The sequence below is a fragment of the Epinephelus lanceolatus genome, chromosome 5, assembly GCF_041903045.1.
Source record: "Epinephelus lanceolatus isolate andai-2023 chromosome 5, ASM4190304v1, whole genome shotgun sequence".
Lineage (NCBI taxonomy): Eukaryota > Metazoa > Chordata > Actinopteri > Perciformes > Serranidae > Epinephelus > Epinephelus lanceolatus.
This window is the reverse complement of record NC_135738.1, coordinates 42,627,276-42,641,967: the sequence shown is the minus strand read 5'-3', so window position 1 is coordinate 42,641,967 and position 14,692 is coordinate 42,627,276. Positions and strand designations below refer to the sequence as shown.

General features: G+C 41.8%; 1 protein-coding gene across 1 annotated transcript in view; it reads left to right on the top strand.

The window, feature by feature from the left end:
* LOC117261642 (synaptic vesicle glycoprotein 2B-like) overlaps positions 1 to 14,692 on the top strand; it is a 72,316-nt gene that overhangs the window by 34,031 nt on the left and 23,593 nt on the right. The window contains exons 3-7 of the mRNA XM_033634037.2: positions 1,371 to 1,597; positions 11,536 to 11,716; positions 12,875 to 13,026; positions 13,550 to 13,683; positions 14,179 to 14,268. Of these exons, the coding sequence (XP_033489928.1) occupies positions 1,371 to 1,597; positions 11,536 to 11,716; positions 12,875 to 13,026; positions 13,550 to 13,683; positions 14,179 to 14,268 (784 nt within the window). The remainder of the gene's footprint in view (positions 1 to 1,370; positions 1,598 to 11,535; positions 11,717 to 12,874; positions 13,027 to 13,549; positions 13,684 to 14,178; positions 14,269 to 14,692) is intronic.

Genomic DNA, 14,692 nt, shown 5'->3' with positions numbered 1-14,692 from the left:
AGTTGCCTTACTCAAGTGCTCAGCGTCTCCGACATTGTACAAAAACTTCCATTTGCAAAGAAACACAGCGCGTTTTTATACAGTATGAGCGCAACACACAATATCTGCTGGGATGTGAGAGCATGACTACGATTGGTAATGTTGCAAATGTAAGGACGGATTAGGTTGTGTATGTAGATGATGGACTGTGACGTGAAACGGTACCGCTCAAAAAGATAATTGTGTGGAAATGCTAGAACATCTATGCGCGGTCTGATAACCATCTCCCGACGAATATTTAATTCTCTGCGCAGTAATGCTGCACCTTCATCCACGGGATCGTTATCAAAAGGACATGCCATGTTAGTGAAAAAAGTCGCCATCTACTGTGCCTAATGGACTTCTAATATATTGACTCTGATTTTTTTAAATGATTTTTTTAAATGACAGACGGCAGAACTAGGCTACGCCAAAACTCGCCTGCTGACTGAATGAATGAGGAAATCAAATGGAGTGTGTGGCTCTGAAAGAGGGCGGAGACAGAGAGAAACTCGAGGTTCATTGAGAAAAACCTGGTCCCGACCAGGTTAGGTTCATAGAGTCTGTTACTACGGTAACTGACCGAGAGCTTAAGTTACCTCTCTCTCTGAAACAGGCTAGAGTTACCCCTCTTTCTCTGGTTTGAGTTACCTCCCTTTTTGAAACAGAAAACTCAGAGTTTCCCTCATTTCAGGGTTAACAGACTCTGAGTTTTCACTAAACCTGCTTTGTGAAACGGACCCCAGAACATTACAGCCCTAGTTTACAGCCTGTAACAAAAAAGTTTTGATCTCTTTAATTATTTACCATATTATAACAACAGTGCAAATATGTCATATGTAGCTCTGTAAAACCAAGATGGCAAAGTCCAAAGTGCCAAACTCAATGTTTGGAATTTGTGGTGCCCCCTAGTGGTCAGTTTGAACTTTTGAGGGTATGTTTCAGGTGCTCATGTGGACATAGCTTGCACATTTCATGATGATTTGCCCCATGGTTGTGGAGTAATGTGTACTTATTTTATCTACTCTATGTCTACTACTTATGTGCGGAGCCACATAAGTTTTTACGCACTTTTTATGAACTAATACAGTTTAGGTGGAGATGTCAAAGATGTGCTTTTCAACACATCAGAATGCAAGGAATATCAAAAAAATATTAAAACAAAATTTAACGCCTGTGTTTTATTTTTGTGCCAATACAACTTTTCCAATACCAGTGTTTCAGTGCCAATGTTTCTTTTCAAGTTTTCTTTTCAATGCCATTTTTATTTGCCAAATTTTACTCTCACTGTTCCAGCTTGATAAACTTGCAGTCTTTATGACTTCTTATTCTCATTCTCTGTTTGTGTCCAGGACTAAAGCTCGATCAGCCGGCAGTGCGGTCTCTGAACTACAAGAGTTATCTGAACAATATGAAGACATCATGGAGGACTGTGGCCACGGGAAGTTCCAGTGGACACTGTTTGTGGTGCTGGGCCTGGCTCTGATGGCTGATGGAGTTGAATGTTTTGTGGTTGCGTTTGTTCTACCATCTGCAGAAAAGGATCTGTGTCTCTCCAATGCAGAGAAAGGAATGTTGGGTAAGGGCTTTAATGATTTACTGTTGCTTACAGTGTGGTGTCTGTGTGAGTAGTGCTTTACTGTGGTCTGTGCTCTGTTTGCCCACTAGTGATGTAGATTTTGTATTGCTTCTCTCTGGTTGGGCTTATCGCCCCTGAACAGAAGTATGATGATAGGTTAATACTTTTCTTCAGAGAAAAAGACAAGTATGTTCGAATATGGCCCCCATGTGGCGCCACTGCTTATAGGACACACAGATGTCCTATCTGTGAATGTGACACTGAAATAACAAGCTACAAAATACAAGTTACAAGCGCAAATTTTGACCCTGTTCTTACACCTGATCTGACTGGCCAGTCAGCACGTTGACCACTGACCATCCAATCGGAGGAAGTCAAACTGTTTAATCAGTCCGCAAAAGGGCGTCTTGTTTACTTCATCCTTCAGAAGCATGCTGGAGTCAACATGTTGAAACATTTACATATCTTGACCTCAAAAAGTTGGCGACATGAAACATGGGCACTGACTCTGCTCCGCAGTTGCCTCTAAACAGCACACATCTGTGATCCAGAGTGTTTATTCACCTTGTGGCGCGGGGCAAGCCGGAATGGGAGAGCACCTCTCATTCCCATTGTCACACGTCCTTATTCACCATAAAGCACATACATTCTCCCTTCTCTCGCCAGAGTTCTCTACTCATTTAGATCGGCATACAGAATAAGAGGCACCGGGTTGAATGGTGCTGTCCAGGATTTAGCCAAGTGTCGGTTGATCATAGAATATTTCAATTCCTGATATCCTGTTGGAAACTGATGCGTCACAGAGGTGGTCCATTTTATTATCCAGTGCCTGCACAATGGCTTGCAGGATGCTGGTATGGCTGGTGTCCATCTTCTCTAGGTTTTCATGAATGTTTACTGATGTTTACATTTGAAAACCTCCATCTAGCCACTCCCGGTGGTTATGACTACACCAGAGGGCCATCTGTTTAACATTGTGTCTGTAGGAAGACTCTTCACTGTCTCCGATGAGGCTGATGATCGTTGTGTCATATGCAAATATTAAGTTTTTAACAGATGGATCTGAGGTGCAGTCTTTGGTACTATAGAGGGAGAAGAGCTGTAAGGAGAGCACACATCGCATCAGCCAGTGCTGATGGTCCTGGTGCTGGATGTGATATCTTCCAGCTTCAGCTGCTGCCTCCAGTTTGTCATAAAGTTTGTGATCCACTAACAGGTGGGGGCAGGCACAGTGAGCTAGGTGAGATTGGATTGGAGGATTTCTGGGATTATGGTGATGAATGTTGAGCTGAAAGTCCTCAAACAGCATCACTGCATATATGGTTCTGGGAAGTCAAGATGCTGTAGAATGTAGTGTAGTTCTGTTCTGACCTATTTACCTGGTAGGCAAACTGCAGGGGTCCAACAGGAGGCCTGTGATGTCCTTCAGGTGGGTCAACACCAGTCTCTCAATGGATACCATGACCACGAAGTCAGGACCACAGGCCTGTAGTCATTTAATGCGGTGACTGAGGGTTTCTTTGGTGCTGGAATGATTGTGAAGCTTTGAAAAAGGAAGGACTGTCATGCAGCTCCAGTGATCTGTTGATGGGGGCCAGTTGGTCAGTACAGACTTTTAGACAGGACAGTGACACACCCTGGTTCCTTCTGGATTTTTTGTCTCTGACAGAGCTGATACACATCCTCATTACAGATCATGAGTGCAGGTGGAAGGTCAGTGGTGAGGGGATTGTAGGGGTTGCAGTTTGTTGTGAAATGTCAGCATAAGGAGTGAGGATGCATCAAACCTGCAGTAAAACATTCAGGTTTTCAGCCAGTTGATGGGTCTCCACAGTGTGATCTCATGGTCTCATGTGGTTGGTGATGTTCTGCAGGCTTCTCCACACTGACACTTTGACTTTTGACCATAAATTCGCTCTCATTGAAATACTCACTTTCTCTCTGGGACAATGTGTGTTTAAAGTGTGCAGGGCTCTATGTTCCCAGTGTTCTCTGTTTCCACTGTCCTTCATTCCCCAGCTGTATATAGCACATACTGTAGGAGGTACCCAAGCTCTGTATCTGCACAATCTGACATGGATCAGGTTAGGGGACCAAATTCATGATTCGGAAATTGATGAGATGCTCTGGCACAGGTCTTTGTCTAAATGTATTTTCTCTGTGTGTTAGGACAGTTCAACGATTATTGCAGCCCAAGTAATTATAAATATGATTTTAAGAATTAATCAATTGAAAACATAATAACTAATCACAGAAGGAATTGAAAAAAAAAATGATTGGGATGATTAAGGGTTAAAAAAGAGGTGCAGAGCCAAGTTTAATTCCCATTTTTAAACAGGTTAAGGTCAGGAAAGAGATCAAAGGTCAAATTAAGGTAGAATATCAAAATAAGTTGTTATTTTGATATTTTACCTTAATTTGACCTTTGATCTATTTCCATCCCCAAACGGGTTAAGATTAGGAAGAAAGACCTAGTAAGGGGGTTTGGAACTCTCACATGCATTTTTACTCACCAATTTTAATCATACATTTTAATCTATGTATGGTTCTTCATCTGATATGTCTTATATGTTGATATGTAAAACCAAAGCTATTTTAGGGACAGAGAGTGAGAAGAAAGTGGCGCAAACACAATCTGAGGATTGATGTGTGTTAACAGGATATTGATCTAGGGAACATAGAACACTGGGAACATAGGACCTTAGGAGCCTAGGACCCTGTGAACATAGGACCTTGGGAGCTTAAAACCTTGGAAACATATGAACTTGGGAACATAGGACCCTGGGAACATAAGACCATGGGAAGATAAGAACTTGGGAACGTAAAACCCTGGGAACTTAGGACCTTGGAAAGATTGGATCTTGGGAACATAGAACCTTGGGAACATAGATACAATCTTGAAGGGGCATGGTAATCACCTCTCATTGTGTCCGAAAAGATACTACTGTTAATTCACACAAAAGTATGAAACATAGCACACATGTTGGGTATGTAGTGCATAGTTGGTTTATTTGTAACATTTAAAATCTGAGCAGTGAAGTGATGCTGGAGTTAGCAGGCTCTACACTCTACTCGAAAGAAAACAGCTGATGCTAGCTTCCATCTGTATCTTAAACTCTTCCAGCAGCCTTGCATCCCAGTGTTTGGGCATTGGTCGTTTGACCTGTGTTTGAGTCATGTAACTATGAAAAGGAGCAGGGACATCACTCTTTTATTTGGAAGAACACAATATACAGTGCGCTCAAAGAGTGAAAATGAGTAGCTGGTTCCATAGCTGTGTTTCTACAAAAGCTGTTTTTCCTTTGTTGCTGAAATAAATGGAAATGAAAAATCATTTTCAAATTCATTTTGTAGGTTGTGAAGGACCAATTCATGCAATGTCAGTGACATGTTCTACAAGAGTAATAACATTTAATATCATTATATTCCATTATCATAATCAAACATTATTACCATCAGTGTGAAATGATCCAATAATATGTCAATTGGATGTTTTTAATAACATTTATAACGAGATTGATGACATGCACCCTGCCCCACCCAACCACCCTCTCTCTCTCTCTGTCTCTCTGTCTCTCTCACACACACACACACACACACACACACACACACACACACACACACACACACTGCCAGCCAAGGGAGAGTTAGTGATTTCCTGAAGCTTTTGAGAGCACTCAAATTACTACTGCAGTCTAATTAGCTAATGGGCACTGAGGAGGCAGGAATGAATCAGCCTGTTGGATGTTGGGTGTGTGGCATAAGTGGGCTTGTGTATTGGTCTGTACACATTGCTTACTGTAAATGTATGTAGGTTCTGTTATGCGCAATGTTTGAGTGAGTGTGTGGAATGGTATATGCTATACATCTTAAGGTGTGAAGTCTTTTAGTTGAGCAGGAGAGGAGGTGAAGGGAGAATAGAAGAGACACGGAGTGGTTAGGATAGCAGAGATGAAAAGGGAGAGAGTAGAGGAGAAATAAGTGAGGGGACAGGATATTGAGAGGAAAGGAAACAAAAGATCAAAGGCGAGAGAAAGATCAGAGGAGAGGCAGTGGAAGGGAGAGAGTGAACAAGTGGAAAAGTGAGAGTACAAGAGGAGGGTGAGGACAGAAGAGTAAAGGGAAGAAAAAATGACAGGAGGTGAAGGAGTGCAGAACAGAGCAGAGTACAAGGGAGGAAAGGGGTAGAGAAGAGAGGGGAGGATAACAGAAGAAAGGTGAGGGGGAAAAGGTGAGATTAGAGGAGAGTTGGTCTAACTCACTGGATGTAGACTGTGGCTATAAGTCTGCCTTTGGCTGGCTATGTGGGCTGGCATTCTCCCCCACTTCCGCTATCTGCATACTGTTGTCAAAATCCCCTTTGCTACGGGAAGCAACAACCTTCGAGCTAACAACGTACACACTGAAAATGGCAGGTTACACTGGGACCAATCGGCTCCACCGGAGCTAAAGTATAACAATGGTCATAAGGTGAATCACACATTCAGCGGCCTACTGTTTTTTAATGGTCTTTTCTTTAGCAGAGAATTGGAGAATTTTAAAGATGGATTCTGTGACTCTAATGTTGTGGTCACACCAAATGCGTTGCAAATGAACATGTTGCATTACTCACGCAAGTTTGAGCGCTACAATATTTTGTGTTGACTCATGTCATACACGCATGACATAGCTGAATCTATATATAAACTTCCACCAGTACATCCTTGGTGTTTAACATCCCTGGAAGATCTTAATGCTGATTGGCTATCGGGGCACGAATTGGACGCTGAAGTTCAGATTTTTCAACTCTAATGAATAAGCGTATGAAATCACACTACTCGCTTCCTTACTTAACGTATTTCACGTTATTCGACTTTACATGTAATTCACTTGCACAAATTGTTTTATTTGCATTAGGTGTGACGACAACATAATCCAATTCACTTCTTGGTAAATTTAGCAAATATATTGCCTTCACATTCCGCTGGCTACTCACTCTGTGTGCACTGAAAAAATATGTTTGCATAAAAAAAGTTTATATGCAGCTCTGGCTCTTTAAATGGTAAACAAACAAAGAGCCATAACGACAGGGAGTGTTCATGCTCATGCACAGGACGGAGGAAAGGCTGTGCAAAGAGAAAAAGGCAGTTGGGGCACACATTTAGGTGCTGAAATCTACAGCACATTATCAAGCAGAGATGGCAGACAAACAGCCACAAAAGAGAAGGTCAGAGCAACAAAAAATCAAAAAGAAGGGACATGATTAGGGGGAAGAGCTGCTTTAACATCAGTGAGGCTTTTTAACAGTGGAGAGACCTCAGAGAGTTGAACTGCATGAGTTCAGATGCAGAGGTTGCTCTGTTTCTGCTAGTCAGGTAGGTAACATAAGTTTTGCTGTTTCACAGAACTAATACCTGTAGGTGAAGTATCGCGGCCTGGGAAACAGGTTTGTCTGCTCTGCTTGTTAACTTCACAGTTGACCTACAGTATGGCTAAGCCATGTCCCCCTCCACTCACTCGGACCAAATATCAAGATTCAGTGACTGGGTGCTATGGCAGGTGTCACAGTACACAGCATTTCGCAGGAGGCAATTGATGATTTTGGAGTCTGAAGTTAAGGTTTTTGGCTCAGAATATGAGAAAAGGATAACGGCCTTTTTACCATCTTTACCAAGAGTGTCTCTCCATTAGTTTGGTGCTACAGTATTTACACTGAATCATTCAGCATAACGTTTGCCAACCTTTTGTTATCTCTGCAATTACAGATAAATTAATGAAGCTAAGCTCCAGAAGTTAACGTTAGCTTAACTAGAGCCCTTTGGACAACTAACAATGATGTACGATCACCAAAGTACAAAAACTAGAACAAAATAGGCTAATGAACTCCCAGCAAACAAGGTGACATGATGAACAACGCAGCTAGGAGGGTCCATGTCATTGGTCCGACAGCCCATTGGTCCGACATCCCATTAGTCCGACGGTCCGCGGTGCTGAACAGCTCCTGGCAGGCGTATTTCTGCCTTGATGGTGTGCCGCGACTGGCTCTGGGTCAGCTGGGAAAGGCTTGAGGCGAAGCAGGCTCACAGCTTATGTGTTTGTCACTTTCTTTTTCATTTTAACCCACACAATGTTCTTTTCCTGACCCCAACCAAGTGGTTTTTGTGCCTAAACCTAACCAGACCTTAACCACAGGGCATCATGATGATTTCTGAATGGACTTCGGAACAATGGGTTTAATATGGTCAGAACAATGGGATGTCGGACCAATGGGCAGTTCCTGCTAGGAGCTAACATTAGGCTAACTTTTGCTAACGTTAGCTAGTGATTTTAAAGATAGGTCAGCAGTGACGGACCCATAGACTGTAATAATAACGTTGGTTTGTGGACTGCCATTTTGGAGTCTAGAGTTTGGCATTTTGGCTATTGCTATATTGTTTGTTTGTTTTTTGTTGTTGTTTTTTGGAGCTAGAAGTGACCACAGGGTAGAGCTGTGGAGGAGTGAGGGGTGGATCTGACTCATAGACTGTGGCGAGGCCTCACAGACAGCCTGTCAATCAAGTGCCCCCACCCATAAATATGGGTAACCATAGGCCTAATAAAATATAAACAAAATCATTTATTGTACCAGGCTATTCTGCCCTAAAGGTGGGCAGTTTAACATGGGGACTATGGGGATTTACGATGTTTTGGAACCAGCCTTTAGTGGCCATTGGAGGAACTGCAGCTTTTGGAACTTGTTGGCTTTATGTCTCAGCCTCAGGGGTTGTCCCTTGGCCAGGCCTAAAATTCTTTACTATGGAATTTTTCACCTGTATAATGTCACTTATTGAAGTTAACTCACCCTCAGGCAGCAGACGCTGGGGATTCCGCAATATTGCTCTTTTGGTCAGCTTGCTCATCCAGTTGTTACTGTCATTGCCTTGGTAAGGCGGGTCCATTAATTTGGGGGTGGAGCTTCTGAAGGAGTACATGTATTTGTTTGGATTTTTAATGTGATTATCAACAATCTTTCTCTAGAATCATAGACCAACTGTAATGATAGTGCCTGCCTTCTCAAGTGCAAATCTTTCACCAAGTTCACCCAACACTGCTTTGCAAGGGCACGGTCACTGCGTCTTGAGCTTAGCACTGCCCAAGAAGATTATGATTGGTTTAAAGAAATATTAACAAGCCAAAGCACTATAGCAGAATGACAAAGTGTGTTTCGAGACCTTTTTCTAGCACTGACACAGAGCTGTAAAAATAGGTGTGGCTACATGAGACTAGAGGAGAGGCAATGGGAAAAGGGAGAAAAAACAGCAGATGAGTGGAGAGAAAATTAAAAGAAAGGAAAAAAGAGGAGAGAAAAACTGAGAGGTGGGAAGAAAAGAGGAGAAAAAGAAGAATATGAGAAGAGAGGAGAGAAGAAAAACTGGGAGTAGCAGAGAGCTGAGCGCTGCAATATTGCTGCCAAACTAATCTATTATAGAAGTGGATAACGTATTTTATAGGATAATATAAATTTAACTTACAAAGACATTCAAATAAATAACATATGCAGACTGATTTTAAAGCTTGAGTCAGCTATGTGCCACAACTTAGTTCAGCTGGCAGCAGAATGAAAAGCTGTGAATGTGTTTATGTGTGTGTTTTCTAATATTGAAAATCTTGTGAAAGATGATGTAATTTAAAGAGGGGACCTTTATTGACCTCTAATGGTGACCAGAAGAAACTGCAACATTAACATACATTACCTGTGACCATACACTGAATTGGCATCTGACACTGGGCAGTCTTTTGCGTTTATCATCAGCACTCTTTCCAGAAACCCTCTCTGCAACCACCACATTCAGCAGCAGACAGCTCCTGTCTCACACCTCCTCCCCTCTCCCAACTTACCTCACTTCAGTCCAGAGCAGTGTTTTCCACAAGACTGTGTGTCTGTGTTTGAGTCAGCAGACGTAGCCAGAGTGATCGATAGTCCTATTCCTGACCTTGGAAAGAGCAGTACAGAATTTCAGCGCTGCCCCATATTTCAGGGACACAGCTTGAAAATAGATATACATTACAGCTATCCTGCTGCATTCAATTTTGTCATATTGAAGGTCTTTATGTGCATTTACTTAAGATGATGTATGGTACCACGTGGGGATTTAAAATTTCAGACCCAATATGATCAGTAAGGGAGTCAGCTGTTGCATGGCCATCTGCATACTGTGTTGTGAGTGTGCCAGTCCCTGGCACCAGATAGGTTTGTACTTGGCAGAGGCAGAAGCATCAAGGTCTTGAAATTTGAGGCCAAAATAAGCTGAGTGTGCTGGCATTGCACAGGTGAAAATATATTTTCAGCTAAAAGACATAAGTGAACAATAGTCAGTCTGGCTGCCTGAAAGAAAAATGACAGGATGACAATAGGAAATGACAGGTGTTTGGTTCAGTTTGATCCTGTCATAAACTGTGGGTGGGGGCCCCCTTTGCAGTTTTGTCCTTGGTGCTCTTTTCAGATTGAGTTTGTACATGGGCCAACACAATGATTTCAGTAAAGACTGCACTAGGCTAGAAGTTACCAATAGCAGTGAAACATGGTACCATAACTGTAGTTGGCACATAAACTATATAATGATAGCAGATGGATCTGCTGTGATGTCACCCATTTGTGGAGTATGGCATTTTGGCCATATTTTGACGAGAGGGTGGAACTGTGGAGGAGCGAGGGCTGGATTTGACTCCTACACCCGGGCCATACTCAGCACCTTTACATGACATTAGAAATATAACTGTGATAGTATATTAGAATATAGTGTATTAACTGTGATTGGACTTCTATGGCTCGCACATGTTCACACAGACAGTGTTGCTGTTGCAAAGCTGGCTGCTACTCTTTTTCCACAATCAAAAGCTGGTACTCTGCTAATTTATGGAGCCGTGCAATTCACTGCATTGTCGACAAAACAGCCCTGAAAATATTTCACATTAAAAAGCTTTGTGTTAACAAATACACAAATTCAGAAACATTGTCAAAGGGATTTTAATTTGTAACAGAAACAGGAAGTGTTGAGTTAAAAAGAAATATTTATATTTTTTCATGTCTGTGAAAGATAAAGACATGGAAACTGCGATGTTAATATAATTATCAGAACCATTTTCACAATTTATTTTTGCTGAAAACCTTGTACATGGAAAAATTAGCCGAGACTCCTATTCTCTTGATGTTCTACCGCTAAGCTGCATATGATCAGTGATGCCCACATGGGCATTTTGGCTTCTCTAACCTGTTAACATGGGTGCTGACAAAAAAAAAGACTTTAATCAATACACCTGTGAGAGACTGTGGTGATGCAGCACATCACTTGAAGTGGACACCCCCTTAATGATGCATAAATTTAAGCTTTAATAAAATTTAATCAGGTAAGTTATAAAAAAAAACAAACAAAAAAAACAGGGAAATTAGCTATAGAGACCAGCTTTTGTGCCAGGCTGTAAACATGTTTATTTCTGCAGTAAAGTTGGGCATTTCAATATGGGGATCTACGGGGATTGAGTTGCCTTGTCTTTTAGAGTTCACTGGTCAATATCTTCAAAACACAATGACATATTAGCAATCTTTGAAACCTTTCATTAGCTTGGTTGAACAGAGATCTACAAAAGATAGACCAACCAAGAGACTAAATCAAACCAGAAGAGGAAAATGTTCCCTTCATTATCATCAAGCCAATGGCAAGTAGCATGCAAACTCAAAGCAAACTCATCTCTTGACCCTATTTAGTCATATCTTCTTGAGTCTTCAGTTCTACTGGATGCAAAATAAATGCTGTCTTATAATAAATGTTTATGAGATTTTGAACTAACCAGACTGTACAAAGGTTTAAAAAGCAAAAGAAATATGTATCTTAAGATTTTCATGAATGTCTATTCATTTTGTTACTTGATGTAACTGATGTGAGCCCACAGGTAATCGCTCCTTCTCTTTCTCTGTATAGGTCTGATGGTCTTCCTGAGCATGATGTTGGGAGCATTCCTGTGGGGCGGTCTGGCAGACAAACTTGGCCGGCGGCGCTGTCTCATTGTGGCATTAGCAATAAACTGTGTCTTTGCCTTCTTGTCTTCGTTCGCCCAGGGCTATGGATTTTTCCTCTTCTTCAGGCTGCTGTCTGGCATTGGGTAAAACAAACATTGCTCATACTTCCAACAGTTTTTGACTGGACTGCAGCAAAGCAGGGCCAACTCAATAAACTGAAAAGTCTGTCCCAGACTTACTGAGTGACTGATGAACTTACATCACTGGTCAATCAAGTTTTGGACTTTCCCTGCTGGTTGTTGCTCTTTCAAAATAAATATGCTCCACAGTGTTTCTGCTGTTTTATACATTTGTTGTGTGTTTACCTCAACTGCAAGAGGAAAATAAATAATTTGAGGCTGCTTTTTGAAGCAGGCTTCTAAATATATGTTACGGCATTAAGCTAGTAATACAAACTTAATTCTTCCTGTATCCACTATCCAGCCCTGTTGTGTTTCAGTGGAGAAAATCCCTTAATTTTCTTTCAGTCATGGCAACAATTCTCATGACAGGAGTGAAGTGGACATACTTTTACAATGAATAAATTCATCCTAAAAGGGACAGCTTTAATGCATTTGAAATTTTTGGTGCCGCGCCATTGGCAAGGCCCAAAATTCAAAAGTGCCATTACTCCAGAAAAATTTCCTACTGGACCCATTAACAAACAGCCCAGTAACAAAAAACCCAAAACACCCTGTGCTCTGAAGTCCATATCCAAAAATACACACCCCACACATTTAGTGTTCAATTTCCCAGCAGTCTTTGCACTACCAATACCAAGTGTTTCTCAACCCATTCCTGCTTTTACAACAACTTTTGTGCCACCAAATGTGGGTGTTTTAAGCAAAAATCTTTTCCTCACCATAACCAAGTGGTTTTTGTGCCTTAGCCTAACCACATGTTAACCACAGCGTTGTTGACAATGTCACACGTGGTTTACAGAAACATATAATGACAAACATTTTTTCTAGCGATTGGGTTGAATATCTGCAAGAAGTTTACATTTTGGGGGAAATGGAACATTTGTTTTTGGAATAATGGGCTGTCAGAGAAATTGGTTTTCCGTCAACTGGGGCATTTTTTGGACTTACAAGGTTTCGAAAATTTGGGTAGTTGGAACAAAGGACAGCCCCCAAATTTTTTCACTTTTGTGTTATTATTTCTCCATTAAGGAAAAAGTTTTATTATTCAATTATTAGCTGTAATTACAACTGTCTCTTTCTCTCTTTCTTTGCTTTCTCATTATCCCTCTCTACTCTCAGTATTGGTGGCACGGTGCCAATTGTGTACTCATACTTCTCCGAGTTTCTTCAGATGGACAAGAGAGGAGAGCATCTGTCCTGGTTGTGTATGTTCTGGATGATCGGGGGGATCTACGCTTCGTTCACTGCCTGGGGAATCATACCCAGATACGGTAAGAACTTAAAAGAGGTCAGTGAGGACAGAACACAATATAGAAATGCTTTAATGGTGCTTGAGAGTAAAGTGGGTCATTTCAACTGCCACTTTAGAGTTTTCTCAGTCCTGGGGTTGGACCCCATGTGGAGTCACTTTATGTACAGCCATCTCTCATTGAACTGCCTAACTTCAACCTGAGCAGAGGTCTAATCAGCCAGAATAACTAAAAACACTTGTGGGGTATGGGGGCCTTTAATTCTTAGCTTTACTGGACAGTAGTTGTAGACCTCACATTAATGATAGCGAACCACGTTTCTCTGATGGTCAATGACAGGCTTTATAGTATGGCAACCAGCACACAGTCGGCAGTAATTCAAATTCTTGAAATGCACAGTTTAATATGGCCTTTTGTTAACTGGCTTACTGTTTTCTTTTTAAATCTTTACAAATTATTGTGAATGTCAAAGGAATGAAAGGTGTCAAAAGAATATTGTCATATGTTTAAAAATCTGTGTGTGTGTGTGTGTGTGTGTTTACAGGCTGGGGGTTCAGTATGGGCACAGAGTTCCAGTTCCACAGCTGGAGGGTGTTTGTCCTGGTTGCGGCTCTTCCTGCTATCGCCTCTCTGGTTGGACTCACCTTCATGCCTGAGAGTCCTCGCTTTCTCCTGGAGGTGAGACTGTAGACATTTTCATACTGGCCATTTACCCTAACACTTGGATGCAGTGACGCAGAGCAGTTTACAGTTCAAATGGCGTCATTAACCATAAACCATCTTAACTAAAAAAATGTAAAAGCAATTTAAATTACTTACAATACCAAAGAGGAACACAGGACCTCTATGATGTTGAACAAATCAACAATGTATTACACATTTATACTTGATTATGAACTACTTTAATCCTTGGGTCGTATCATTGTGGCCTTGCATACACTTTACATGCATAAACCCCAGCTTTAATGCTCACTGCCTCTAGCAGATGGTGGTTAGAGTGGAGTTGAATGCGTGCATTTATAGTATGTACAGGACCATAAACTGATGCGTGTTAATGGTGATGTCACTGCACATTAGTTGCATATTCTTTTCCTTTACGACATAATTGTTTTCACTGTATGCTTGTACATCTGTGTGTCTGTGTTTGTGTGTGTGTGTGTGTGTGTTGAGCAGAATGCAAAGCATGATGAGGCATGGATGATCCTTAAGCAGGTCCATGACACCAACTGGAGGGCCAAGGGACAGCCAGAAAAAGTCTTTACTGTAAGTGAATTTAGCTATCTAAAGCCCTGTTTCCATTAAACACTTTCAGTGTGGTACCTATGGAACCAAAAGTAACCCTTCAGACGTGGTACCTAGACCCAAGGTCCATTTAGCGTTTCTACCACAAACAGTACTTAAAGGCGCTGTATGTAAGAATGTGGCCAAAACGGTTACTGCACTCAAATTCAAAATACTGCCGCAGGTCGTGTCCGCCCCCCCCTCCCCTAGAGATTTGAGGTTGCTGGACAGCGGCACGCTGGAGACTGATTTGTTTGCCCATGGGCGGCTGCCGTGGCAGGGCCGCTTCGCCGTGTCCTTGATCTTCGGTTTTCCAGTGGACCATTCGAGCAAGTCCGGCTTCTCTGCTGCTAACGCTGCTGCCGGGATACAGCTGAGGAGACTGCTAATGCTATGTACCGGGACA